Source organism: Phoca vitulina, unplaced genomic scaffold (assembly GCF_004348235.1).
Source record: "Phoca vitulina isolate PV1807 unplaced genomic scaffold, GSC_HSeal_1.0 scaffold1, whole genome shotgun sequence".
Lineage (NCBI taxonomy): Eukaryota > Metazoa > Chordata > Mammalia > Carnivora > Phocidae > Phoca > Phoca vitulina.
Window position 1 is genome coordinate 3,316,003 of NW_022589704.1, and position 27,428 is coordinate 3,343,430.

The following is a 27,428-nucleotide window of genomic DNA, read 5'->3' on the forward strand; positions in this document are numbered from 1 at the left end:
TCTCCGCCCCAGAGAATTCGGGAGGGCCTGACAGGAAGCTCCAACCCGCAGCTCTCCCAGTTCACAGATGGGGACAGGGGCCTGGGGAGGGGAAGGGCATGGTCCAAGGTCACCGGAAGGAGGCGGACAGAGAGGCTCTGGCCGTGGCTGGGGCCACCAGCGCTGGAGGGACGGTAGGGTGAGACAGCAGGGGCACTGGGAGGAGGGCCCACAGGAAACGGGCTAGCACCCGAGGTGCCCGCAGAACCCCGGGGCGGAGGGCCGGGGCTGGGAGGTCAAGTCCTCCAACTCCAGGCCCACGGGGTTCTCGGTGAGGATTCCGAAACTGAGCTGCACGGCGGGGAGGAGCCGGTCCCGGTGGGACTGGAGGCGGACATTAGCGTCTGCCAGCCTGGTTTGCGGCTCACCTGGCCGCCAGGTGAGTGACAAAGGGGAAAAGAGCGGAGAAAACCGAAACTACCCCCCACACCGCATTCCCAAAGGCAGGCCGCCCGCCTGTCTCACTCTCCAAAGCTGAACATCTCGGCTTCTTTCTCCTTCCAGAAGGCGAAGCTGCGGTCAATGTAGCCGCAGATGTCCTCGCTGTTGAAGCTGCCGCGCTGGTGCCCGGACCCCAGCCTCTGGGCTGCAGGCTCGGGGCTGCCGCTGGGGGCGGTGGCATGAGGCAGGGACCCGAGGGGCGTCAGGCCTGACTTGCGGCCGGGCTCCGGGTCCCAGGCGGGACTTCGGCTGGAGCCAAAGAAGCGGGCTTTGATGTCCTCGAAGCCGTCGGTCCAAGCCCGGCGGCCGGCGGCCACCTCGTCGGTCACAGCCTTGTGGAAGGCCCGCGCGGTCTCCCAGCCGTGGGCGCCCAGGTGCTCGAAGACCTCGAAGCAGAGCAGGTGGCGCATCTTGCGTTCCTCGGCCGGCAGGTCACACTCCAGGAGCTGGAAGTAGCCCAGCATGAAGAGGTCCAGCGTCAGGCTGCCATAGGGCACGGGCGCCCCGTCCACGTGGGGCAGGAACTGCTCGGGCGACAGGGGCCCGCGGGGCCGCCGGCTCAGCCTCCGCAGCTGCCGGGCCGGCACGTGCGCCAGGATGGCCTTCCAGGTGCCCAGCAGGTGGGCGATGGTGCTCCGCTGCTGCCACAGCTGGCCCAGCCGGGGGCCCCCGCTGGGCGGCGGGGAGAGCAGCCGAGGGCCCCCGGCTGCCTCCTGAGCCCGCGGCCCGGCCCGGCGAGCCTCCAGGGTCCTGCAGGCCGCCGTCTTGAGGGCCGGTGTGTAGGCCGACTTCTTCCAGTGGCTGAGGAAAAGCATGACGATGCGCTCCTTGCGCAGGTTGCCCACGGCTCCCGCCTCCGAGGGGCCCTCCTCGCAGCTGATGCCTGAGTCGCTGGCCTCCTCTGCGTCGCCCGCCCCGGGTGCCCCTCCCACTGGGCCGCCGCGGGGCTGCGGGGCTGAGGGCCAGCCGCCTCTCCGGCACTGCCCAGGCCGGGCCCCTGCCTCGCAGGGGCCTGGGTTTGGGGTGCAGGGCGGGCCAGGGGCTGACTCGAAGTTGCCGCGCAGCGTCCGCACGGACACCCCGCACTCCTGGATCTCGCGCTGTGCCTCGCTCCTGGGGGGGCTGGCAGGGGCCTCTCCGCGGGCCTCCTGCGGGGGCCGGCCCGCGGCCTTCTCCTCGCCCGGCACCAGCCCGTTCATGCCCTTCAGCAGCAGGGACATGCTGCGCACCAGCCGGGTGATGTGGCTGCACCAGAAGGGCAGGGGCTGCTCACCCGGAGTGGCCTCCGAGGCCCCCGCGGGGCCCCTGGGCTCAGCCGCTGGGGCGGGGGCCTCCTCACCCTCTGGTCCGGGTCCCCGGGGCAGGAAGTGGCTGTTGACCGTGATGCTGACCAGGGGGGTGGGCAGCAGGGCCTGCAGCTCGGCCGCCAACCGGCCCAGCTCACTCTCATACTCCTGGCAGCGGCGCCTCAGCTGCAGGTCGGCGATCTGCTTCTCCAGGTACACCAGGTCGTCCTCCGTCAGCAGCTCCCCGAAGGGGCCCAGGATGGCCCGGTGGGTCTGTGAGTACCGCCAGGCTGCCTGCTCCGTGGGGCCCATGCTCCCGCGCTCACCCTGGGCACAGGGAGGCCAGGTCAGCCGGGGCTGAGGCCCCCGTGGCCTCGCAGCGGGGACAGGGCATGTTCTTGCTGGACACAAGGCCCCCGAGGGTGGCCTGGCCCCCGGTGCCCCTGGGGACCCTAGGCCAGCCCCTACACACCAGCTGGCCCTTGCCCAGATTTAGAGCAGAAACAAGGACGCTGGCCGGGCCCGGTCCCGAGTCTGAGGCTCAGGGCAGCCACTCTGCCCTGTGGGGGCCCAGTCTGCGCCCTCAGAAGACGGGGCCTCTGCTCTGCCACCCCCACATCCTCCCAATCTCATCTCCTCGCTGTCCAATCCAAAGGGTCTCTCTCCTCAGAGCCTCCCAGGCCCTCCCCCCAAGCTCCAGAGCCTCCAAAGAGGGCGGCTTCTCCCACCCTGCTCTGGGTCCTCCTGGTGGCTGCCCTGGCACCAGGGTCCAGCCCCGCCCCCAGTGCCCACGGCCTCTGGGACAGACACAGAGGGCCCTGCGCTGGGCTCCCTCTGGGCTCAGGCTCTGTGCCAGCCTGATCACAGCTCAGAGCCCCCTGAGGGAGGGGCCCCAGTTCACAGGGGAGGGGCCTGAGCCACCACCTGGTTGCTTAGAGGCCCGAGATTGCCTGGCGCCAGGCAGGGCTCTGCTCTGAGAAGTCCTGATTCCTTGGCCCAGCAGACCCAAGGGCACGGAGCGGAGCCGCCCAGGGACGAAGCCTGTGGCCAGGCTGGGACACCACTTCCCTCAACACGCCAGGTGAGGATGACACGTAGGCGTCAGCCACCTGTGGCTACAGAAATGGAATGTGGCTCGTGCAACTGAGAAGCGGGAGTTTGACTTTTGTTTCATTTTAATTAATTTAAACGGCCACACGTGGCTAGCATGACCACGTGGGACAGGGGAGCCCTGACCACGGGCTGTATAACACTCACCATTCAGACAAAATCCTATTCCGCTATGTCCCCCAGCAGCTAGACGAAGCCTGCTACCACCCAAGTCAAATCACAGCTTCTCTGCTCAGATTCCCAAAGGCTCCCCAGGGGCCTGATGGTGAGCCGTCCTGTTCCCTCTCTGACCTCACCTCTGCCCATGACACCTCATTCACTCTGCTCCGAGGTACCAGCCTATTCATGCCTCGGGACCTTTGCATGTGTTCTCTCTGATTAGAGTCACTTGTCCCAAATCCTCACAGGGTTCCTCTCTTATTTCTTTCTGGCTCCTGCTCAAGATCCCCTCCTCAGAGAGGCTGCCCCTGAGCACCCATATGGAATACCCACTCCCCTTTGCGCGCTCTGCTTCTCTCCGTGACACCTGGAATCACCTGCCCAGCCCAATCACCCTGCCTTCCCTGCTGGAATATAAGGGCTGGGAGGGCAGGGCCGGTCCCCTTCACCGCCCGGCACAGGGCCGGGCACAGGGCGGAGGTGGGGTGAAAACCGTTGGACAAAAGAACATGTGGCTACAGCACCTCTGACGCAGGTGAGGAGGCTCCCAGCTCCCTGATCTGCTTCCACTTCATCGTCCGTCAGAGGAGGAAGCTGGGGCCACAGAGGGGCACGCAATGGGGGTGCCTGGGTTTCCAGAGTCGAGCTGTGGGCTCAGGCCCCCCACCTTCCACGTCTACCTGCCAGGACAAAGCCTCCCGCCCCGCCTCCACTCTACCCAGTGGCCCCACTCCGCCCCTCACCCGCCGAGCCCCGCCCCCTCTCCCGCCGGGCCCCGCCCCGACCAGCAGGTCCCGCCCCCTCTCCCGCCGGGCCCCGCCCCCACCCAGCCAGGTCCCGCCCCCTCTCCCGCCCCGCCCTGACCCACCGGGCCCCACCTGCGCCTGGGGCGCGGGCTCTGAGCCCAGGCGCGCCTGCAGCTTCCGCACCATCACCTGCCGCTTCCACTCGGGGATGGGCCGGCCGCGCTCGTCCCGCGTGGGCACCAGCCCGTCGAGGTCTCCCGAGGGCAGCCTGTCCAGCTGCAGCAGCGGCAGGCAGTTCGGGGCGTCTCCCGCCACCATCTCTCCCTGCGCGGACTCAGGCTGGTCACTCAGGGCTCGGAGGGGACCCCGCCCGGGGCCGGTGGGGAGGGCCACACGGGGTGAGCAAGGCCCAGGGAGGAGGGGGAGGGGGTAGGCCAGGGAGACCCAGCCTGGTAAGCGTTGGCCTCTGAAGGCGGGGATCCGCGGGTTCCGCTGTGGGATCCAGGTATGTGCGTGGGGGGACCGCTGGCTGAGAGGCAACCAGAGATTCCTCCCCTCTTCTGTACATGGCAGAGAGGAGGTTGCCATGTGAATGAGCAAACTCGCTTGGGGTACAGTTACATAGAGAAAGTCCGGTGGCCAATTCTGAACTGCAGGACTTGTCAGAGCCTTTAAGTGTGCCCTGTAACTCTCCAAGAGGGACAGCACCATGCAGCATTTCCCAAACTTGTTCAGAACATCTCAGGGGCTGAGAGTTCCCAGGACCCATTCAAGGAAAGGGTGAGCTGGATTTATAAAAGCCTCATGCCCAGAAAGAAAAGGAGAAAGGGGAGCCAGCCTCCTCCAGGGGGTCCTGGGCTGGGTGGGAGCCCCTGAGGAGGACGGCAGTAGACCCCAGGCCCACCCACCCATGGACCACTGCATCTCTGCCCCAGAAGTGACCTGGCCTGGGCGCACACAGGACTCTGTGACAAGAGGCCAGCTGGGCTTTGAGGGTTGGCTGGGGAGACGGGGGGACAGGGGTGTGGAGTTGGGAGGCATACCGTGGGGACGGCCATGGCGCTGGTGGTGACCCATGGAGGTGCTGCACAGATCGTCTGCTCCCTCAGAAGAGGCTGGTCAGGCCGGGCTGGGCTGGGAGTCACCACTGCTGGGGGAAGGGAAGCAGAGTCAGGGGGCTTCCCTGAGAAGGCAGGGGATGGGGGTAGAAACCCCTGGACCTGGGGCAGAACTGGCCTTCTGACCACTAGACTTGGAGCCAAAGACCCAGCCAGTCCCCCAACAAATGCCCCAGGGCCCGGCAGACTGATTCATTGCTAGGGCGTCCATGGGCCCCTGCGGAGCTCCCCAAGCTTGGCCAGTTGGAGAGCTTGCGTTTTACCCCCCTCACCCCTCGAGATGGGAAGGGCAGAGGGTTGGGTTGGGTGGTCTGGAGACCTAATGCAGCCCCATCAGACTGCAAAAGATCAGAATTCTCCTCTTACTGCCCCTCCCCAGGGCCGCACCCCAACCGAGAAACACATCCTGCATCACACGCACACACACACACACACGCACGAACACACTGCATGGGGTCATATAACCACGACCCATGCATGAAGCGGGGCTTACCCTCACGAATATGGGGCCTGCTGATATTGTTCATGCTGTCCATTTCATTTTGCTAAAATGGTCCCAGTTCCCTAAGAATCAGTGACCTGCCTCTGCTAGCCCACGGATGCTCCGCCTGCTGGGGTCTCTGACAGCAGCCTCAGATCCAGAAGGGCCCCGGGCCCTAGTGACCTGACCTTCGAGATTTACCTCTGGACAAGCCGAAGCCCAGAGAGGGAACGAGGCTGCCGAGGATCACACAGGCAGGACAGCCAGGCCCTGGGGGCTCCGAGCTCACAGAGGGACCCTGGAGGGCGGAGCAGGGGGCCATTTAATTGCAATTACAAGTGTCCGTCAAGGAAAATGTTGATCCTCACTTTAAGGAAGCAACGAAGGCAGTGAAGGAAATCTGGGAGCAGCTGGGGCTGGGTGACGGGAGTGCTGGCTTCAGCTCTGGCCTCACTGTGGCACTGCCCAGCTCCTGGAGTCCGCTGCTCCCCCAGCCCACCCCCTCGAGGGACCTTGGAGGTGAGGCCAGCAGCACCCACTCCCGGCACCCACGGTCCAGGCCAGTCTTCCCTGGAGATGTGTACTCACGGGTGGGGCTGCCGAGCCCCGAGCCCCTTGTCCCATCCTCCTGGGACTGCCTCGCGGCTGACAGCGGAGGGGGCGGAAATGGAGGTGGCGGTGGCGTCATCAGGAGCCGCACCTGGGGGCGGACAGACCCGGTCAGCAGGAGGCCCAGGTGGGCCTAACGTGGGCCGCCAGCAATCCTGGGGGGCGGCGGGGGGCATGGAGCAGGCTAACCCTGACCCAGTCTCCCTGAGCGGGGAAGCTGCCATCACCAGCACCCCCAGGTGAACTCCCCTTTCATCTAAGGGCCTGGCTCACAGCCTTTCTCTGGAGGCAGCTCAACCCGGCAGCTCCGGGTGCTGGGGCGGGGCCGGGTGTCCGGCTTGCACTTACCTCTCTTTGGCCTTATGAGACATGGGTGCACACACACACACACACACACACCCCTATACGCTCACGCACGTGCACACCCGCACTGTCCCCGACTTCTGTGCTGAGACAAACGGCCTAGAACGGCTCCCCTCTCTGAGAGGAGAGCAGAGCGAGCACTGTGAGGCACTTGGAACACTTCTCAGACCCACAAGTGGGGGCTGTGTGGCTGTGGCCACACCCCAGAGCCGGGGCGCTGTGCCCAGGACCCATCATGCAATGTCCAGGCCGCTCCCCTCCCCAAGGCCACAGGGAAACACAGATCACCAAGATCAGCCCCCTGGCAGTGCAGGGGCCCCCAAAACTCACCCCTACGCCCTGCCCCATGTCCGGGGCAAGGCACAGACCTGACTGTGGCCACCTCTCCTGCCCCTGGGGAACAGACTGGTCGCAGCCAGGAGGAGCCCTTGACCTGGACGCATCTCCCCAGCTCAGCCCTGAGCAGCCTCAGCTCTGGGGACTGACCACCAGAAGCCAAGACTTCTGGCCCGGCTGACCTAGCGAGCAGGCTGCTGACACCCAGGGCTTGTGAGCAGCGGCGCCGCACTTGCCTCCTCATGTCCCTCCTTACGTAGCAGAGAAATTCTCCAGGACGACACCCGAGCCAAGCTTGTCACTTTTTGGTTTAAAGCTGAAAAGTTGAAGTCCGGCCAAGCCCATCTCTCGCGGGGGCAGACTCCTGGGCTCGCAGCTGCACCAGCGTGCCCGTGAGGCCCTCCTGCCGCAGGGCTGCCCCGCTTGCCCCTCCAGGAGGCAGGGCCACAGCTGCGGGCCCTCTGAGCACCCCAGCCCGGCCGGCAGACTGCAGCCCCGCACCCCTCCTTGCCGTGGGCAGTGGGGGTGGGACATGCCTCCAGGTGGGTGCTGGAGAGAGCCCTGGGCAGGACATGGATGTGTGGCCTGGAGCTGGGACCGTGTCAAGAGGGTGTGGCCCATGCTGCCGCTCGGTTTAAGGCTCTGCTGCCTCTGTCTTAAAATGCTTCATCATTTTTGAATAAGAAGCCCGAGTTTTCATTTTGCACTGGCCCAGCGCGCGCTGTAGCCAGTCCTGCTGGGGCAAACCCCTTGGCCACTCTGAGTGTCCCCTTGCTCAGTCCCACCTCCCGATCCCACCTCCTGGCAAGGAGGCACAGACCTTAGGGGCCACCCCAGCTTGGGGGCGCCCTCAGGAGAACCCCTGACCTGCACCCGCTGCCTCCAGCCCCTCAACTGCTCTCCCATCCAGGACCCTCTGCCCACTGTGGCCGCTGAGAAGGAACACAGCCTGAAACCCCACCTGCCTGGCCACCACGCACCTCACACCTCAGTCCTTCCAGGAATCCGTGTGGAGAACCCAGGAGCCCCGGGGCTCCGTGGGGGGGTGTCCATCGGCCCCCGGCCCCAGGGGGACCCACAGAGGCAGGGGTTGGGCTGAGCACAGGGAGCTGCCGCTGTCCGGGTCTGTCAGGGCTTGTCCCAGCTGCCGCCCCTGGGAGCGGGCGGTGTCGCATTAATATTGGAAGGCCGAGGTATCAGGTGGCCAGGCGGGCTCGGGGCTGGGTGCGGGATCCCTTACCATGGCACCTTCACCCTCCACAGGGCAGGGGCCGGGGGAGCAGACCCTCTGGGGATGTGGGCGAGACCTGAGATCCCTGGGTCACCGGAGAGGGAGAGGCCAGCCAGAGGAAAGCCCCAGTACAGTGTCTCCACCCCCAGTGGAGCCCCCAGGGCACAGATGGGGAAACCAAGGCTCACAGAGGGCAGGGGGCTTCCTAAAGGCCCCAAGCTGGCATGTGGTAGAGCCGGGATCAGAATCTTATTTGAGACCCCAGTCCTTGTTCTGGGAGCCGCTTGAATCCTTAGGTCCGGGGGCATCAGCATTAAAGGAGGAGGCGGATGGGTGGGCCTCTGGGGGCAGGGGAGGCCCTGACACTGTTTGGGTTTCTCGCACTCCTGCCGAGGATGCAAAGCCCTGACTGCTCTTTACATGGCCATATCTCAGGGCTGCATTTGGAGGGAGGGACCCAGAGGAATCTTACTCCTCACTATAAAATGGGGGTTCCCCAGGCTCAGCGGTCCTCAGCTGTGACATAAACCTCCCGCGTGCACGGTAGCCATCTGGACCCATATCACATCACGCAGGGACTTGGGGGGGGGGGAAGAGGACCCCATAAAACATGATGCTTGCTCTCTACAGTGTGTCTTGGACCCAGAACTCTAGTGTCTTCTTCCAGCGTCCATGACGCAGACATTGGCCGGGTTGCGAGCTTTAAGCAGGGCTGAGTCAGACCCCAAAGCCTGGGGCACAGCTAGAGAGGCTGGCTGTCAGTCTGACAGAGGATGGCTGAGCTCAGGGTGGGGGGCCTCCCCTCCTGCCTCTGGCCCCTCTCCCTAAAGGAATCTGCTCTCAGAGGTCAGGGGCAAGAAGCTCCCCTCCCCGCGCAGAGCGCAGGGGAAGACCAAAGGGGCAGGAAGTTGGTTTGGGGCGCAGGGGAATGCTTTGTGCAGCACCCGCAGCCTGGGGGACCTGGTGCCACTCTCCTGGCCCGGGGCCACATCCTGCTCCCCACTCTCCAAGGAGAAGCGTGAGGGAGTCACTCCCTGGGCCTCGGTTTCCCCACCTGTAAGTCAGGAAGGTGAGAATTATGGAGGGTGCCTGGCAGGGCCGGCACTGGGGGGCTCAGACCTCATTGGCGTGGTGTTCACCTGGGAGTTCTACCCAGGCCCCGTCCGCTGTGCTGTTTCCCAGGCGGTGGGAGAACCCACATCCTGACACGAACAAGTCTGCAAGGAGCTAAAGGAGCTCAGACGTGGGGCTCCGACCCCTGGGTCCTGACGGCTGGGCACGCATGGCCCCCAAATCGGGCAATTGCCCTGAGGTCGGCGGTCGTCTGGGCCTGGGCTGGGGCCTTCCCGTGGCCTGCCGCCTCCTTCCCCGTGTTTTTGGTGAGATTTGAGCAATGCTGTGCCTGCCATACATTATACATCGAGGACAGCTGTAGTGAGCCGGGTTACAGGCCTGTAACGCCACCCGGGCTGAGAAAATCATGACCCACAGATGGGCGCCGGACTCCGGTCACCATGGCTGAGATTCGGTTACTGGCTGCACAGCCGGGCCCCGCCCCTCCCTGGAGAGGAGGCTGCCCAGGGGAGTCCCTTGCCCTCTGTGGGCCTCAGTTCCCCAGCGAAGATGAAAGGGTCCTGGAGCCCTTCTGACCTAGGGGAGGGAATTAGCACCCGCTGGGTGTCTGAGGAGCATCTCCTGCCACGAGGCTCTTCTATCATACTGAACAGATGAGAAACTGAGGCTTGGAGATGCTGCCAACTGGCCAGCGCTCCCCAGCCAGGAAGAGCCTCTCCAACCCTGGTGGGTGTGAGTACAGGGCCAGGGGCAAGCAGGACAGGTGGGTGCTGTGGGGGTGCTGGGGGCTGGGCTCCCCCCCTTTGGAGGGTCGTGCTCGTCATCCAGGACTGCTGTTCCCAACTGTCACCACCTGGCCGGGACCTCACTCAAACCCAGCCCTGCAGCCAGGAGCACCCCCAGTCAGAGAGGCCCAACCCTTCATTGTGCAGAGGGGTGCCCAAGGGCCAGGGAGCAGGAAGACGTGGCCCAGGCTGAGGTGGGGCCGTTGAGGCAGGGCTAGCGCGGCAGCGGGTGAACCCAGGTCCTGCAGCCACGCCAGTGGAGGGGGCACCTCCCACAGGACAGGTCTCACCACCACCGGTCCGGCCTGGCTCCCCGGGCTACCTCCCCTGAGACCCACGGCTCCCCAGGGGCAGGTACGGGCCGCCCTGTGTGGCTTTCACCACCTCCCTTGAGCCCAGCTTGGGAAGAGGCCAGCATGGCGACCTCTGGATATTGCGTTTCCATCAATATTGCATGAGGCGCTCGGCACCCCCTCCCCAGCGCGGGGGCCCACAGCTGACACCCTGCCCTCCCGCGGAGCCAAGTCTGTGCATGTGAAGCAGGTGGCCTGGGGGGGGGGGGTGCGTGCCAGCCGGTGGTGAGGGACCCGCACCCCAGCTGCCCTGGGCGCTCACTGAGGGAGGAAGGGAGGCTCCAGGCCTAACCCCGAGTCCCACACAGGCTCCCCAAGCTCCCTGCAGATACAGCAACAAGCCTCAAAAGCCAAGGGTGTGTGGACAGGCTGGGCACTGCTGGTCACAGGCTGGGGCGCGGAGGCCGCACGGTCAGCCCCGACTGGTTGGGGAGTCCTGAGAGAACAGAATTCTGTCTCAGACCCTATGGTGATTCCGGGGAGACAGCGGGACAGCCCAAGATGGGCTGGTTCTCCACGGCCCCGGGGCCGTCGGGAGAGCACCCAGAACCCCACCCCCCGGCTCCCCAAGCTGGGCCAAGTGACCAGGAGGGTCTGGCAGATGTGCTGGGGCCTAGGGATGGAGGGCTGAGGTCGGAGGTGCTGCCGGGACAGGAGGCCCAGGAGTGGCTGGGCTGAGGACGTGCGGGGACCTGCCCCTGGCAGCAGAGCCCCGCCCGCCCCGCCTCCTGATCTCAGCTTCCAGGTCGGCCTCAGGCACCACACGGGGGCCGGGAGGGACCCAGGTGGCCGGGACATTCCCAGCCGGTGGACTGTGGAGCTCTGCCCGCTACATGGGGAACCCGCCCAGTCCCACAAACTCCTCAAACCCGAGCCAAAAAGACAACCTTTTACCAAACAGTAACCAACGGAACGTTTTGTACATAAATTGTGTCGTAAATAAATGACTTCAAGCAGTTAGGGAAGTCCTCGGTGCCCAACCACAGCCGGCTGGGAGGTGGGTTTCAGGTGGCAGGGAAAGGACCGTCCCATAGGCCCAGGACCAGGGAGGACTGCAGCTCTGCCTCAGTTGGTCCTGGATGCTCCTGAGGGAAAACGAGGCGCAGGAACCCCACAGTAAGACCCGGCATGGGGACATCACCTCTGTGGACCTCGGTGCTCTCACCTGGAAATGGGGCCACGTGATCCCAGGGACACTTCCCAAAAGGGTGGCCACTAAAGAAAACTGGCAAAAGCTGTGGCAGGTTGGGACTAATTTGTCATAGCAGCTGCCTTGGGCCTGGAGTGGGGACAGGGATGGGCGGGAGGGCGCTGGGGGGCCTGGCTCCACGTGGACCACACTGCTGACCTCACCCACGAGAACACCCGTCCACCCACCCACTTGTCTGTTTTCATCCACCTGCTCACACGCCCATCTGATCCTCTTCATTCAATACATGTTTGTGGTGGCCTGTCATGTGCTGGGGGCTGGGGCCGGCAGGACAGATGAGATCCTTGTCCTTATGGATGGGGAAATGGCTCAGCGAGGGGTGGAGCCATGAGGGTCATACCCAGATGGGAGCACGGGACTGGAACCTGCTGCCTTCTGGACTGCCACGGGGCTCAGGGCTCTGCTCTCACCCTGGGGTACCCTCAGTCTGACAATGTCATCCCACAGGCGCCCCAGCCAAGGTCTAGCCACAAGCCCAGCCCTGGTCCCCACTGTAGCCTGGCCCAGTCATGGCCCTGCCCCCTGTCTTGACCCCTGCCACCACCCCTGTGGGAACCCCAGTCATAGCCCCTGTCCCAGCAATAGTCACGGCCCCAGTCATGGACCCTGTCCAAGCCTCTTTCACAGCCCCTGTCCCAGCCTCTCTCACGGCCCCTACCATGGTCCCTGCCATAGCCCATCACAGCTCCTGCCACAGCCCCATCATGGCCCCAGTCATGGCCCCTGTCCCAGCCTCTGTCACAGCCCCAGTCATGGCCCCTGTCACAGCCTCTCTCACGGCCCCTACCATGGTCCCTGCCATAGCCCATCACAGCTCCTGCCACAGCCCCATCATGGCCCCAGGCATGGCCCCTGTCACAGCCCCTGTCACAGCCCCAGTCATGGCCCAGCTCACAGCCCCAGTCCCAGCCCCTGTCCCAGCCTCTCTCACAGCCCCTACCATGGTCCCTGCCATGGCCCATCACAGCTCCTGCCACAGCCCCATCACGGCTCTGTCATGACCCTTGTCACGGCCCCTGCCATGGCCCGGTCCCAGCACTGGGCCAGCTTGTGGCACCGGCTCTGTCCTGGCCCAAGACCCTTTTCCTGGGAACAGCATGGGGTACACAGTAAGCTTTCTCCATAACTTGGCTGTCAGGGCAGCTGGGGGCCCTGTCACCCCAGCCTCTGGGGCTGGGTGGGCACTGTGAAGCTTACCGGCCGGGCGCTCTCCCGCAGGAACTGGGCACAGTCCTGGTGTCCGTGGTACTCTGCCAGGTCTGCCGCCGTGTAACCATCTTCATCTCGTAGGGAGGGGTCCACGTGGTGGGAGACCAGCGTCTGGCAGCACTGCAGGGAGGGGACACACGTGTGACCACTGCACCACCTGCCTGTGCCCATGGCATCCACCAGGTGTGATGGAGGGCAGGCACCGTGCTGCCCCATCTCACAGGTGGGAAACTGAGGCCACCAACAGCGAAGGAACTTGCCCAAGACCCTGCCGCTGTTCACTGCAGGGAGAGGGCTCGAGTCTCCAAGCCCCACCCCCAGCGGCCCCGTCCAGGCAGCGGCAGCACCGAGCTCTGCAGGCAGCAGCACACCCTCGTCCCAGAGGGGAACCAGGTGCCCGCAGTCAGGAGCTCGCCAAGGGCTCGGCTGGTAAGTAGACGGTTCAGCCAGCACCCTGGCTAGGCAGCCCGATCCTGACCCTGCCCTTGTAGTCCATGCTCTGGGCTCTAAATGCAGAACCAGCGTCTGTTTGTACAGCAATGCTCAGAGCTGTGTGTCATTTTCACAGGAAGAAATGGGAAGATGGAACCATGGCCTGATCACTGTGGGATTTGTGAGCAGGGGGTGGGTGATTACAGATGACCAAGATCTGTGAGGTGGCTGTCCCACCAGGAAAACACGTGGGTGGATGGATCCCATCAGGGAGTAGAGAAACAGGTCCCCAAGGACAACAGAAAATACGGACTAAATGTAAAAGTCACCTTCCTAAGCATCAAAGAGGAATAACCAGGCCAAGCTCAGGAGACAGGGAAATCCGAAGGGATAAACCTACCACTCAGAAGTGTTTTTGCCCTAACAACACGCTGATGCAGGAGAAATAATGGTTCTTCCAACACCCCGCAGGACTAGGGAGACCTGCAAAAGCTCATGGTCCTCCAGAGGTGAGGGCTCCGATTTATCACTTAGTGCTGTAGGCTGAGGGCTCTACCCTCAGAGTAAAGGTAAACCGGAAGCCAGCCAGCCCTCTGCTTCCCTTCATTCAGTGGGCCAGGGAACCTCGAGCCTGGAATGTGGACTGAGACGGTCCTGGGCTCATGATTCCTATGTATGCCTGACAACCAGAGGCAAATAAGATATCATCCAAGGCCTCACCTGACTCCTACAAATCGTTTTTCAAATATAAGTTACAGTATACAGTCAGACAAAGTCAGGAGCCCAAAGAAATAAGATACCACAACGAGAACCAGAAGACCCAACCCACAAGGAAACAGACTCACAAAGACCCAAGAACTAACAGATAGAACACAGCTGTGCTTACTACTTTCAAGGGAATGAAAATCAAGCTTGAAAATTTAGGCATGGAATTATAAACTATGAAAAGTGACATGGTAGATTTGAAAAATGACTATTAGTAGGTCAGGAACATAGAAATAATAACCAAGTTAAAAATTGAAGCTGTAGGATGAGTAAACAGAAAATCAGTCAGAAGCAGCAATCCGGATGCAGCACAGACAGACAAAAAGATGAAAGCAGAAACGGTCTGCAATACCATCTGTAATAGTAATCCCAGAAAGAGAGGGGAAACAGAATGGGTGCAGAAGTCACATCTGAAGGGATAATGGCTGGGAATTTTACAGGACTTAGGGAAGCACCAAAGCACAAATTCAAGATGCTCAAGCAATCCCCAGTGGGAGAAATAAAAAGCAATCCACCTCAGGTCATCCCCATAGTGAAATTGCAGGAAACCAAAGACAAAATGAAAACCCTTAGAAGTGACAAGAGAAAGAAGGATTATCTTCAAAACAGTGGCCCCTCTCAGCTGACTTCTTTGTAGAAACCACAAGGCAATGAACACATGTCATTTTCCCAGCACCAAAGGAAAATATGTGGAAATTCCCAAGCAACAATTCTATACCCAGCAAAAATCTCCTTCAATACTGATAATGAGATAAAGGTGCTTCCAGGCAAACAAAACAAAATGAAACAAAGAATTGGCCGGCAACACACCCACACTAAGGGAACATCTGAGGCATCAGCTTCAGACTGAACGGAATCAGACTGAGTGGAAGGGATTCCATATGGAAGGCCAGAGATGCCAGGAGGAATGAAGATGACAAAGTGGTAAATTTGTGGATAAGTTTCAATAAGCCTTTATTTCTTGACTGAATGGAAAACAATAATGTCAGATAGGGTTTTTTTTAAACTGCAGAAATAAAACACATTAAAAATGGTGTGACCCCATCCCATCCCAGCCTCATCCCCACCCTGCAAGCTTTCCTGCTCCCTTCTTTCTTACCACTAGCCTCTAGGCTATGCCTTGAAAAGCTCAAACCCATCACAGGAAGCTAGGGGCTGCTGGGGACCATCGTGCTCACACCCTGGAGACTTGTCTAAGAGATGGGGAAGCGAGTCCTTCCCATGCACCTCACTGCACCAGGCATCATTCTGGAGCGACACATAGACCACTCATTCAGTTCCAATGTCACCCTGTGAGGTTTATTACCGTGCCTGTGTTACACAAGAGGACATGAGGCATGGAGAAGGACAAGAAGCCTCCCCAAGGTCATACTGCTAGGAAGTGGGGCAGCCTGGATTCACAGCAGTGGCTCTAAGAGCCTATGAGCTTCATCAGCACCCTAGACAGAGGAACATCACAGGATGATGCAGGGCAGGAAGACACCTCGAGGGTAAGTTAGTCCACGCTCCTCCCTGCCATTGGTCCCAATGCCCTCTTTTTACTGCAAACGTTTTCTGACACCCCATTCGCTATTCTTTTTTTTTTTTTTTTAAAGATTTTATTTATTTATTTGACAGAGAGAGACACAGCGAGAGAGGGAACACAAGCAGGGGGAGAGGGAGAGGGAGAAGCAGACTTCCCACGGAGCAGGGAGCCCGAGGTGGGGCTCGATCCCAGGACCCTGGGACCATGACCTGAGCCGAAGGCAGACGCTTAACGACTGAGCCACCCAGGCGCATAGCGAATAGCCATTCACTATTCTAACATTAACTCCACTGAGAATAAAATTTGCCTGCACACATAATTTTAAAATAATATTATACTCTAATATAAAGGAGAAAAGAAAAATAATTTCTAATTTGAGAAACATGAATTTTCCTATGTGAGTATTTGGGCATGGCTGCACCCAAGACAAAGTCTGATGCCCGTATCATGGAAAATTAAGACAGGCACTCAAATGGGCAAAACAGATTGAGTGTTCTGCTTAGACTTCTGGTTATCTCCCCTCTCATTCACTGCCCTAGAGCCAACTACTCTGCAAATTGTATAACAATGTTCATGTTATAAGGGCACCTGGGCGGCTCAGTTGGTTAAGCGTCTGCCTTCGGCTCAGGTCATGATCTCAGGGTCCTGGGATCAAGCCCCACAGCGGGCTCCCTGCTCAGCGGGGAGCCTGCTTCTTCTTCTGCCCCTACCCCATGCTTGTGCTCTCATGTGCGCATGCTCGCTCTCTCTCAAATAAATAAAATCTAAAAATAAATAAAAATTTAAATAAATAAATATGTTCTTATTAGAAATGACTCTTGTCCAGAGAAAGGCTAAATGCAAAATGTGCGCACCGGAGTGCAGTCAAGGATTTCCCTGCCAATACTGACTGGTTTTGCATCTGTCTATTTGTGAATTCACGTCATTATTCCTTACCTGTGAAGTATTTGTTTGTTTACTCCTGGTTATATGAATTCCTTGCTTTCTCCTTACTGAGTTAAATAAAAGTCTTTGACACAGGCTCATTTTATAGTTGAATGAGCATCATGATTACAAGCACTTTCAAAAATTATCCTCGAACGTACCTATCTGTAGAATCACGTTTGGGCGCTGCCATCAGTGATGCCATTTTCCCAGACAGCGAGTGGTTCGTGGTAAAGCGCTAAATAAAACAAGATACTATCTTCCCTCAACTGGACAGTAGGAGCATTCTTGGAAAAGCCTTCTATATATATGCATGTCTGATCCACTGGGAAGTCGGGTGGGGCATGGGACCTTCTGTCATTGTGCAGGACTGCCTGGGGAATAGCAGGTCCCCTGGTATCCCCTCCACCACGAGTGCACCTCAATCACTATAAAACCAAAACAGCCCTGAAATTTCTGACCCCCACTGCAGAGGGTACTGCCCTGATGAGAACCAAATACTCCTGTGGTTCTCGAATCCTTGGTCATGTCCTAAGCAAGTGCTCAATAACTATGTGTTGGATGAGTGAGTATCTGAATGGAGGAGAGTGAACGAATGGACATCAGAGGCTCTGATGAACTAACCGGCACTCACCGGCACCTTTCATAGGACCAGAAGGTTGACTGAGGCAGTCGTGCTCCGGATGCCTCTAGGAACTCCTACCATACTCAGGAGTGAGTTCCCTTCTTGAACAGTAAGTTAGGTAGAGAACCACCAATGAGGTAAAACCACTCATCTGAACCCCGAGAGAGCCTTATTTACACCTGCCTTCTGTCGTTTCCTTTTCAACCTCATCAGCAAAGCCCCAGACCACACCCCATCTTATGGCAACTTCCTCCGCCAAACAACCATGGCGTCGCATACCCTCCTCTTGAGATTCATGGCAGCCTCTTGACTCAGCATTAAACCTAGTTCCATGCTGTCACCAGTGACCCCTCACTGCCAGCCCCGGCTCCTGCTCTCTGCTCTGTTCTAGCAGTTGACCATGTCTAGCCATCTCTCCCTTGCCAGAAATCTCGCTCCTTCCCATGTTCACACACTGCTGTAAGATCCATCGTCTCTATGAATTCTTTCCAGATTAGCTGAGCTAATGCTATTCACACAGATAGTTCTTGAAATTGTATGTCACAATCCACTGGGGAGTTTTAAAAAGTCCTGACACCTGGGGGCTCCACTCAGAACCAATCAAACCAGGATCTCTGGGCAGGTGGAGCCCAGGTGTTAGGATACTTTAAACCTGTCCTGGAGATTCCCAGCGTACAGACAACTCTAAGAACGACCACACCGGCACTATACACTACATCTAAAATCCCAAATAAAACGTTAGCAAATTAAATTCAGCTATATATAAGAGATAACATATCATGATCACGTTGTATTTACTCCAGGAATGCAATGTTGGTTTAACATTTTTAAAAGTAATCAGAGTAGAAAGGAAGGTCTTGAGATATTTGCACACCTACATTCACTACAGCATTGTTCACAATAGCCAAGAGGTAAAAGCAATCCAACTGTCTCCTGATGGATGAATGAATAGAGGCCATGTGGTCCATCCACACAAAGGAATATGATTCAATCTTCAAAAGGAAGGATATTCTGACACCTGCTTCAACATGGATGAACCTTGAGGACATGACGCTGAGTGAAATAAGCCAGTCACAGAAGGATAAATACTACATGATTCCACTAGAGTTGTCAAACTCATAGGGACAGAAAGTAGAAAGGTGGGTGCCAGGGGCTGTTGGAGGGGGAGCAGGTAGATGTTTAATAGGGACAGAGTTCCAGTTTTGAGAGATGAGAACTAGGAGATCTGCTGTATTAACAATGTGCATATAGTTAACATCACCGCACCATACACTTAGAAACAGAGGATAAGCTTTTTTTTTTTTTTTTTTTTTGAAGATTTATTTGAAAGAGAGAGAGAGAGCACGAGGGGGGAGGGTCAGAGGGAGATGCAGACTTCCCGCTGAGCAGGGAGCCTGATATGGGGCTCGATCCTGGGACTCCAGGATCATGACCTGAGCTGAAGGCAGACACTTAACCGACTGAGCCACCCAGGTGTCCCAGGAGTGTAAGTTTTATGTTATGTATCCTTTACTTCAATTTAAAAAGCAAAAGCAAGTAATCGGTATAATTCACACCATTCAAAGAATAAAGACTGATATAGTAAAACAAAAACATGCTAAACAATCATTGCTCCCTTTGGAGGCTGCTAGGACACCAGCTCTTTATTCTGAAGTTTTATTCTTAAAAATGAGGGGAATCTGACCCAGCTAAGGAGCCTAAGGAGACCCGAAGACTAAATGTGGTGTGGTATCCTGGAGGGAATTCTGGAGCAGGAAAAAGACATTAGATAAAAACTAAGGAAGTCTGGGGGCACCTGGGTGGCTTAGTCAGTTAAGTGTCCAACTCAATTTTGGTTCAGGTCATGGTCTCGGGGTCATGAGACTGAGCCCCAAGTTGGGCGGTACGCTCAGCATGGAGTCTGCTTGTCCCTCCCCCTCCCTCTTAGCCCCTCCCCTGCTCACGCTCACTCTTGAGCACATGCCCTCTCTCTCTCTCTCAAATAAATAAATCTTCAAAAAACTAAGGAAATCAGAATAAAGTATGGGCTTTGGTTAGTAATACTGTATCAGTTTTGGTTCATTAATTGTGACCATGCTGATTAAGTTGATAATGATAGGGGAAATGGATGTGGGTCTATAAGGATTCTCTGTCTGTACTAGTGTCTCGATTGTTCTACAAACCTAAAATCATTCTGAACTATTCTAAAATAAGAATTTATTTTGAAGTTGTGGGGGGAGATCAAGCATTAACCTAGGCTGCCCGGACAAAGTATACTTCTGGAACTGCTAATGGATCAACAGACTCACCAGACAAATCAGTAGTGTGTGGCTCCTGTTTAGCCTCCAGTTACAGTGCAATCAGGGAAGTGGATGTGGACGCTATCAACAGGCTGGAGCGGAGATGATAGTAGGACCTTACTGTGAATTATTTTTAGGTGTGATAATGGTTTGAAACTGTGATAAAAAACAAAGGGAGTCCTTATCTCTTGGAGATGTCTGCTAAAGTATTTCTGGCTAAGACGATGTGACGTCTCTAGTTTGCCGAGGGAGTGGTGGAGGGCAGTACGCCAGCCAGGCATTGCTGATCTCACACTCGCCTGTGCGTAGGATTTCCATAATAAAAAGATTGAAAGGAAGTCTGTTCTTGGCTTGGTGGTCTGAGTTCTTTTATTTTCATATGCAGAGAGGGTGAGGAGCCACCGACCCTTGGCTCATCTGTTCTTGGCTCCTATTGAGTATTTCATTTGAAGAAAGCCACTGCTCGTTCCTGAGCAGCCCCGCACTGGCTGGGCTCAGGGCTCCTCCGGTCCCTCTGGACTTGGGGTCCCCTCACCACCTCCGATTCCTCTGTTGTCACGTAGTGGGACAAAAACAAAGATTGCAGGGCTATGTGCAGACTCACCCTCTTCTCCCAGGCCTGCTGAGGACCGTTCTGCCCCCTTCCCCCACCAAGGCTCACCCTGCCTTCCCACCTGCTGCCCCCTCCCTGTCTAGGAAGGGGTGGAGACAGGGGAGACAGCTTGGGGAGTGAGCCTGCAGGGCTGAGTGGTGTCTGAAGGAGGAGAGGGTAAGGGTAGCTGGGGTGGAGGGTGGGGAGGAGTGGAGAGTCCAAGAACGACAATTTTCGCAGCGCTGCTGTAAGCTGGGATCGAGTCTCCTTTGCTTTCTTCAAAAGGAATGGGTGCCTTCCCGTGATGCTTGGTTGCTGCAGTTTATTTTACTTGACACGAATGACACTGGGCCGCCTGGGCCCCAGGCACACTTTGGGTTCCAGCTGGGAGCAGCTGTCCAGAAGCAGAGACCCCAGCTGCATCTCAATAAAACCCTCCCTCTGGACTAGCCCTGCCTGGCACACCACCCCTGGCTGCAGCAGGCTGAGCCCCTTTGGAGACAGTGCTACGTGGGGCTGGGTGGAGCAGGCGGAGGAGGAAACCTGTGTTTTGCTCCCAGACTGGCCTTGCCTTTCCGTGAGGTCAGTGTGCAGGTGGTGCCCGGGGCAGGGGGCCGGTGCCGATGGCTGGGTCTATTCTCAGTGTTGGATCTTAAATATTTAAATGTCACCCCTGCTGACTCCGGGTTCCTCGGTGTTGTTTCCGAGGGACTGGGCCATGCGAGTCCCCAAGATTTATTGGATGATAGCAAAAGGGCTAACCTCATGCCCCCCGCCCAGCCCGGCTCCCTGTGCTCACAGCAGAGTGCCGCAGCCAAGGGCTCTCCTGCGACGGGCGACACACCCCGGGAGTCTCTGTGCAGAGGAAGGGGTACGCACAGAGGGGAGAGCATGGATTTTGCTCCCAGGTAGATCAGAGTCTGGATCCTGGGCAGTGACTGCCCATCTCAGCCTCACTTTACCCACCTATAAAAGGGGAACCATGACTCCTCTCGTATGGGGCTGCTGAGCGAGTTGACTTATTTTTGTAGGAAGTGCCTGGGGATGGGGAGCTCTCAGGCCTGCCAGCTTCTGGGGGCCCCCAGGCTCTACTGCGCAGCTTCCCACCTCGCCGGCCTTACCTCCATTTGCCCGTTCTCTGCTGCATCATGGAGGGGGGTCCCACCCCAGGAGTCTGTCATGACGGGGGCACCCATCAGCAGGAGCCGGTCTAGAATGGGTGTGTGGCCGCCTCGAGCTGCAAAGTGGAGGGCTGTGGCCCCCTCGTTATCCCGTGCCGTCAGGCCAATGTCGGTGAAGGTGACCTGGGGAAGGTGGGGGAGGAGGGCCAGCTAAGGAGGTGACCCCTCCTAGGGAGGGGGCACGGGGGAGGGAGCTCGGCACAGAAGTGGGAGGTGACCCTCCCCAGAAGCCCTGGAGACAGCCGGGGACCAGGAAGTCAATGAAACTCCAGGGGCCACTTCTAGAAAAATTCTGCCCTCCTGATGGAAGGGGCTGGTGGCTGTGCTGTCACCCCTGTTTCCCTCCTCCTGCCTTGAACGTGGCCAACTTTCACCATAAAGGAAAGGCCGGGAGAGCAGCAAAGATTCAGCCGAATGGGGCTGGCTGGCTGATCCAAAGTCAGCAGGTTCCTGCTGCTTCTATGTGCCAGGGACACTGAGAAGGAGGTTCAGTCCAGTTGTCACCTGCAGCCAAAAGCGTGCTGGCTGATCCCACAGTCACATGTGTCTGCTGGGAAAGGAACAGTGAGCCACGAACAGAGGCCCTCCCGTCAGCCAGCTCCCCAGAGGGAGAGGGCGCCCAGCCCCGGAGGGGGGGCCAGGTCGGAGGCTGCAGGGAGGCCGCAGGGGGAGTCACGCTGGAAAGGCCTTTCTGGCCCTGAGAGCCTGTGGCCCTGGCTGCTCCGTGGGGCTCGGTGGACACTCCTCTCTCCTGCCACTCTCCCTGCCCCCTCAAGAGCACCCCCCAGCGCTTTGAGCTGTTGCTTCTCCCCCAGCCCACCCCCAGGGCCGCGCGCTGAGCCCCTGCTTGTGCACAGTCCTACGCCCGGGACTCGGGCTCACCCCAGGGGCCAGGAATCCAGGTGCGGAGACAGGCACATTTCTGGGGGGACCACGGTCTGAACCGGACGGGGTCCGAACGACAGGAGAGGGAACGTGAGGAGGACTCCGCGGGAAGGCCAGGGTGGGGCTGCAGAGCTTCCTCTCGGGAATGGAGCCGCCTTGGCGGGGGGGTGGGGGTGGGGGTGGGGGGTAGGCAGTCTGTGGGAAGTTGCCACCTCCCTGCGGACCCAGCCCGCACAAAGTGTGTGAGCCCCCGGTGCCTCAGGGGCGAAGGGCCAGCCTGGGAGGGACAGCGGCTAAGGGAGGCTGGAGGCAAAGGCTGATGGCTCAAAGACCAAGCGGGTGGCTGGGTTTCATCATTTGTTCCTTCGCTCATTCACTCGCTGGATCAACATCTCCAGAGCCCGAGCTCGGTGCCAGGCTCAGGGATGCGGTCCTTGCCTCCCGGAGGCAAATGTATAGTTTATCAGGTGTTGGTGCCGTGGAGGAAAGATGGCAGGACAGCAGGACTGAGGGCCAGGTGGGGTGGCGCCATCCTAAATGGATGGGCAGGGAAGGCAGTGGGGAGGCACCACGCACAATGGGGACCCTGCCGGGGAGAAGGCCCCTCAGGGAGGGAGGCCAGCCCGCTGGAGGAAGAGCAGGGCGGAGGCCCCGCGGGAAGTGTGGGAGGTTTGGAGCAAGGAAGGGTTGTCTCGTCTCCACCAGTGGCCAGTGTGGCCTTCAGAGATGCCCGTCAGACCCTGCCACTCCTGGCTCAGAGTGGCTCCCAGTCCCTCAGGAAAGAGCCCTGGTCCCCTCAGGGCCTCTGTCTATCCCGGCTCACTCTGCCCCACAAGCCAGGCTCTCTCCAACTCGGATTAAAAGCTGGGCCCTCCTCCTTGTTCTGGGCATGACCTTTTGCCCAGCCACCCCCTGGCCCTCCTCAGGCAGACCCCCTACTCTGAGATACACACACACACACACACCCTCCCCGGGCCTCTGTAATGAACCCTCAAGGGTCCCAGAGACCTTGCCTGGTCTGGTTTCCTGTGGTCAAAGCAGGAAGTCCCCAGCCCATCCTGGGAAAATGCATCCCCCCCAACACGGGCCACTGTGTGTTCTGGGGTCTCAGGGCTTCCTTCCAGAAAGAGGCCCAAATACCCCTTCCCTGGGTCCAGAACGGAAGAGACTGGGGGCTCTGAGACAGAGAGCAGGAACAAGTGGCCGAATGCAGGGCCAGGAACAACCAGTGCCCGCTGGGGGCCACCCGCCCTGAGGGCACCAGGAAAACCCCCAGGACTCCTGGGGGAGGGGTCACAAGAGTCCCCCCTGCCCTTCAGGGGCCACTGCCCGTCAAGGCTGCACTCCCGGGCCCAGTCTGGGCCTGCACACACCGGTGCTCAAAGTGATGGCCGGGCACATCTGATCCCCCACAACCCTGTGGGGTCCCCGGTTTTCCTGTGGGCAGACTGAGACCCAGAGAAGCAGAGCCCCCACCCCAGCCAGGCCCTGCTTGCTCGGAGGGGGCTCTGGGGCCGAGGAAGGAGCAGGTGCCGGCCTTTCTGCCCCTCCCATGCCCCAACACCCCCGGCGCCCACTTACCAGCCAGACGGCCAGCGAGTAGTGGCCGTGGGCAGCAGCCGCGTGCAGCACACTCATGCCATCGAGAGCGCGCAGGTGCACGTCGGCACCGCAGTCCTTCACCAGAAACTGGGCCAGGTGCAGGTGGCCCTCCTGGCAGGCCAGGTAGAGCGGGGAGGCCCCGCTGCGTGTCCGCCGGTTCACACCGCTGTGGGGGAAGGTGAGGTTCAGAGGGTGTTTGGTGGGGGTTGCAGGAGGCAGGGGCTGCCCCAACTAAAGGCCCAGATCAAGGGGATGGGAGGCCCAGCCCTTGGCTGGTCTGTTTGTGCCCAGCCCCCCCTTACTGGCTGAGGGGCCCCCTAGCTGGTCACCTATAGGGTTGTACAGGTTGTGCACTGCTCAAGGGCACTGGCAGCGCCCCCCACGCCCCCTAACCCCCTTGCCCCGACCACTGGGATCCTGGAATCCAGCTCTGCACACTCCCCATCAAGCCGTTCAGCTGTTCACGGTGCTGGGGCTTGCTGGTAAGTGAACGGCCTAGGGGAGCCGGGAGCGGGCAGATCATTGAGCCTCCAGAGCCCAGGGCCTGCTCTGCAAGAAAGGGCATTGTGAGCAGTGCCCAGGCCTGGCATCCAAATTCCAGGCTCCAGCATGGACAGACTGGAGGAGGGTCATGGGAGTCCCCCGATCCCGCTCTGCCTGAGCTGCCATGGGGCCAGGTGAGTTCTTGGTCCCCAGTGGAATGCTGCAGGGAGGGACAGTCCCCTACCCAAGGCCAACCCCAGGCCCCGGTGACGCAGGCTTCACCCCGTGGTCGGTGCCAGGTGGGAATGGGGGCTCTAGGGACACCTGAGACCCCGCAGGCACACTTGTGTGTTTTAATGTGAAGTCTCCAGGTTTTACATGGTAAAAACTACTTTAAAAACAGAGTCTAACGGACCCTCTGTGGCTGGCCAGGCCCAGGGTGCCCACAGGGTCTGTAGAAGCAAGTCCCAGGACCCTCGCCAAGGGGGTGGGATGAGAAGACCAAGGAAGAGCTGAGCTCTCGGGCCTTGTGGAGAAGCCGGTGTGGGGCAGCAGGAAGAGCCAGCCCTGCAGCCTAACCCCCAGGAGAAGAGGCGCGGCTGGAGGCAGGTGGGTCGAGGTGGGGGGAAGGCTAGGTCAGGTGTGGGGTGGACACTAAGTCCCACACCCAGCCAGGCCCGCAGCCCTGGGAATGGGGGCGGGGAGGCCATGTGCATGACGCCCCCGGACGGCCCGGCATGGTGCCCACGGCATCCTCAGTGTGGGTCAAGGACTGGACAGGCTCTCAGGAGGAGGAAGGGGAGCCTGCCTGGCCCTGCCTAGGCTGGGCCCATCCCATCCCTGCCACTCCCAGTTTGCCCAGCACCAACTCTGGGCAGCGGGCACAGGGCCACCGGCACGAGACTGGCCGCCCCGGAGGGGTGCCCAGTGCAGGGGAGGGGACAGTGTGGCAGGGCAATCCGGGGTGCCCTGACTGGGGCCTCAGTACCCCCCCGAGTGCACTGTAGGCCTCTGCTCTTTGCAGGAGACTGGAGGGTGCCCACCTTCCCAGCTGGGGGAGCGTGGGTCCTGACATGCCCCCAGGCTGACCGAGAGCAGTCGCAGGAGCTTCCTGGCCCCTCCCACTGCCCCCCCCCGCGCCGCTAGGACGAGCCTGTGTCCGGCCCGGCACTGCCCTCGGCCGGCAGGATCAAGGTCCTTGCCCTGCTGCGAGTCTTGTCGGCCCTCTGCCGCCGCTCTGGCCCCACGCTGTGCCCTCCCTGTTCCCCTCCAGTGCCTGCCCTGCAGGGCCCACGTCCCCGGCCACCAGCCTGTCCCCCTCTGCCCCCTCGGCGCCGCCTCCCTGGCGGCCGGCTCTCGCAGACGGCCGACAGGGGGCACTCTGGCTCCTCACCTGCCGTGGGCCGCAGCCAGGAGCTTCAGGCAGGTCAGGTCGCCGCTGACGGCGGCGTGATGCAGGGGCAGGGCCCCCTCCAGGGTCTCCAGGGAGGCCGCGTGGCCCTCCCGAAGCAGCCACTGCACCAGCAGAGGGTGCCCGAAGCGGGCGGCCAGGTGCAGCGGGGAGACGCCTGAGTCGTCTTGGTCCTACGGGGCACAGAAGGGCAGGGAGCCTGTGACAGGCCCGGCCCGACCCGGCCCCGGCTGGGCAGTCCCAGGGCCCAGGAGCCCACCGCCCAGCCCGCCCTGCCGGCCTGCCCTAAGGGGGTCTGCTCTTCCCTCTCTGCCGGCTGAGCCAGGTGGCCCGCTCGGGGGAGGAGGCAGGGCAGGGACACAAGTGCAGGTCTTCCAGGTCCAAACCTGTGATCCCACTGCACCCAGGCCCCTCTGTCCACGGCAGTCATGGCCCTTCCCTGCACTCGGCTCACAGCGGGAAGGGTTTCCACGGGCCCATCCTTGCCCACGTCAGGCTCTGTGGCCTGTTGCCGGTCCCGGGGCCCTGCCTCTGGGCCTCTGTCCCCTACCCCAGCTAAGCACCCACCCGCCAGCCACGATCCTCGCGGCCCGAAGCACTCCCACGGCAAGCAGCTGGCAGGCCCGGGCATGCTCCCAGGCACGGAAATGGGCACCGCTCCCCCTCCCCCGCTGCCGCTTGGGTTGCAGGAAGAGCTGAAGGGGCCGGTGTCTTCCCTGTCCAGGACCCGGTGCCACTTCTCGGAGGGTGCCCTTCTATGCCCTATCAGAGCTTGCCCACTGTCCCAGGTCCTCCACCTGGACAAAGGGACACCAGGCAGGCAGGAAAAGGGGGAGGGCAGGCCCGGCTGCAAAGGCCACTGAGCCCTGGAGACCCTCCTTCTTCCCAGTGCCCCCCCCACAGCAGGGGTGCTGTCACCCGCCGAGGCCTCCAGTCGTTCAAGCTGGGCGCACAGCTCCTGAGCCCGCGTGCCCACTGTGCTCCTCTACAGACCTTTGGGAAGCAGGCCCCTTGGATCCGGCCTGATGGGAACACGGAGGCCCCCCCACCCGGCGAGGCCAGGCGCTCTGATGCGGGGAGGGCACGGGGAGAGTGCCTGGTTGCTCTGTGCCTGCCCCGGGGAGCACGCGGTGGGAGGCGGCCCGAGCTTACGAGGGCCCGGTGCTGGTTTGAGGTGAGGCGGGCCTGCCTCTGCCGCGGGGCTTGCACGGCGAGCCCGAGACAGAAGCCAGAGCTGTGGTGCCCAGGACGTCCCGCTCACCGCTCCTGCTCCCCCAGTCCACAGGGACGCGGGCCCCACCCCAACGGCTCTCCCCACTCACCTGCAGCCCACAGCCCCCGTCGCGCACCAGCCAGCACAGCTCGGCCAGGCTGCCCGTGGCAGCGGCGTCGTGCACAGGGGTGGCCCCGTTGTGGGCCCGCTGGTTGCCGGGCAGCTCGGCCCGCCGCACCAGGAACTTGACACAGGCCAGGTGGCCGGCCCGGGTGGCGTGGTGCACCAGGCCGGCCCCCAGGGCGTCCACGATGCCTGGGCGCAGGGCCCCGGCCTCCAGCAGCTGCTTCAAGGTGGCCAGGTCCCCGTCCTTGGCGGCCGTGAGCGCCCGCTGCTCCTCCATCCTCCAGCCCAGCCACTCGGGGGCTCTCGGCGGCTCAGGGCGGCTCACGCACAGGACCGGGCTTCCTGTTTCAGGTGCGGACGAAGCTCCCAGCTCCGGTTACCCGATAAGCGCAGGGCAGATGGGAGGCAGCGGGCGGGCGGGGGGCGGGGGGACGGGGTGGGCAGGCCTCGGGAGACTGGGCCTCGCAGCCCTACCCCAGCACGCCTGCGGTGGCCAGAGCTGCGGTGGGCCCGGGGGAAGGGTCTGCACTGGGGTCAAGTCAGGAGTGGGTGCTGGCTGGCAGAGGCTGGCCCGGGCCTCTCCCTCTTTCGGAGCAAGCACTGAGATGCGCCGTGGCTCTCATCCTGAGGACTTCCCGCAGCTGGTGGGTGTTTACGGTCCCCAGGGTCCTTCCAGGAAGGCAGTAGGCTCCCCCGCCTCGGCTTCCTCTCGTCTGGGCTGTAGCCCGGAGGCTGTGCTGGCCCAGGGGGAGCCCACCTGAGAGACCCCTCTCATGGGAGGGCAGACCCATCCACAGGAGGGCCCTCTCTGGGGAACTCAGGGCCACGTGCGCTG

General features: G+C 60.5%; 1 protein-coding gene across 1 annotated transcript; it reads right to left on the reverse strand.

Moving 5' to 3' along the window:
- Window positions 1-500: 500 nt before the first annotated feature.
- Window positions 501-26,870, reverse strand: ESPNL (espin like). Its single transcript, XM_032407599.1, has 9 exons — window positions 26,577-26,870; window positions 25,237-25,427; window positions 23,340-23,526; window positions 20,814-20,996; window positions 12,539-12,670; window positions 5,969-6,080; window positions 4,825-4,931; window positions 3,914-4,105; window positions 501-2,093 (listed from the first exon to the last, which is right to left on the reverse strand). Exons 1-9 carry the CDS (start codon window positions 26,868-26,870, stop codon window positions 501-503), a joined length of 2,991 nt encoding a protein of 996 aa, XP_032263490.1.
- Between the last annotated feature and the right edge of the window lie 558 nt (window positions 26,871-27,428).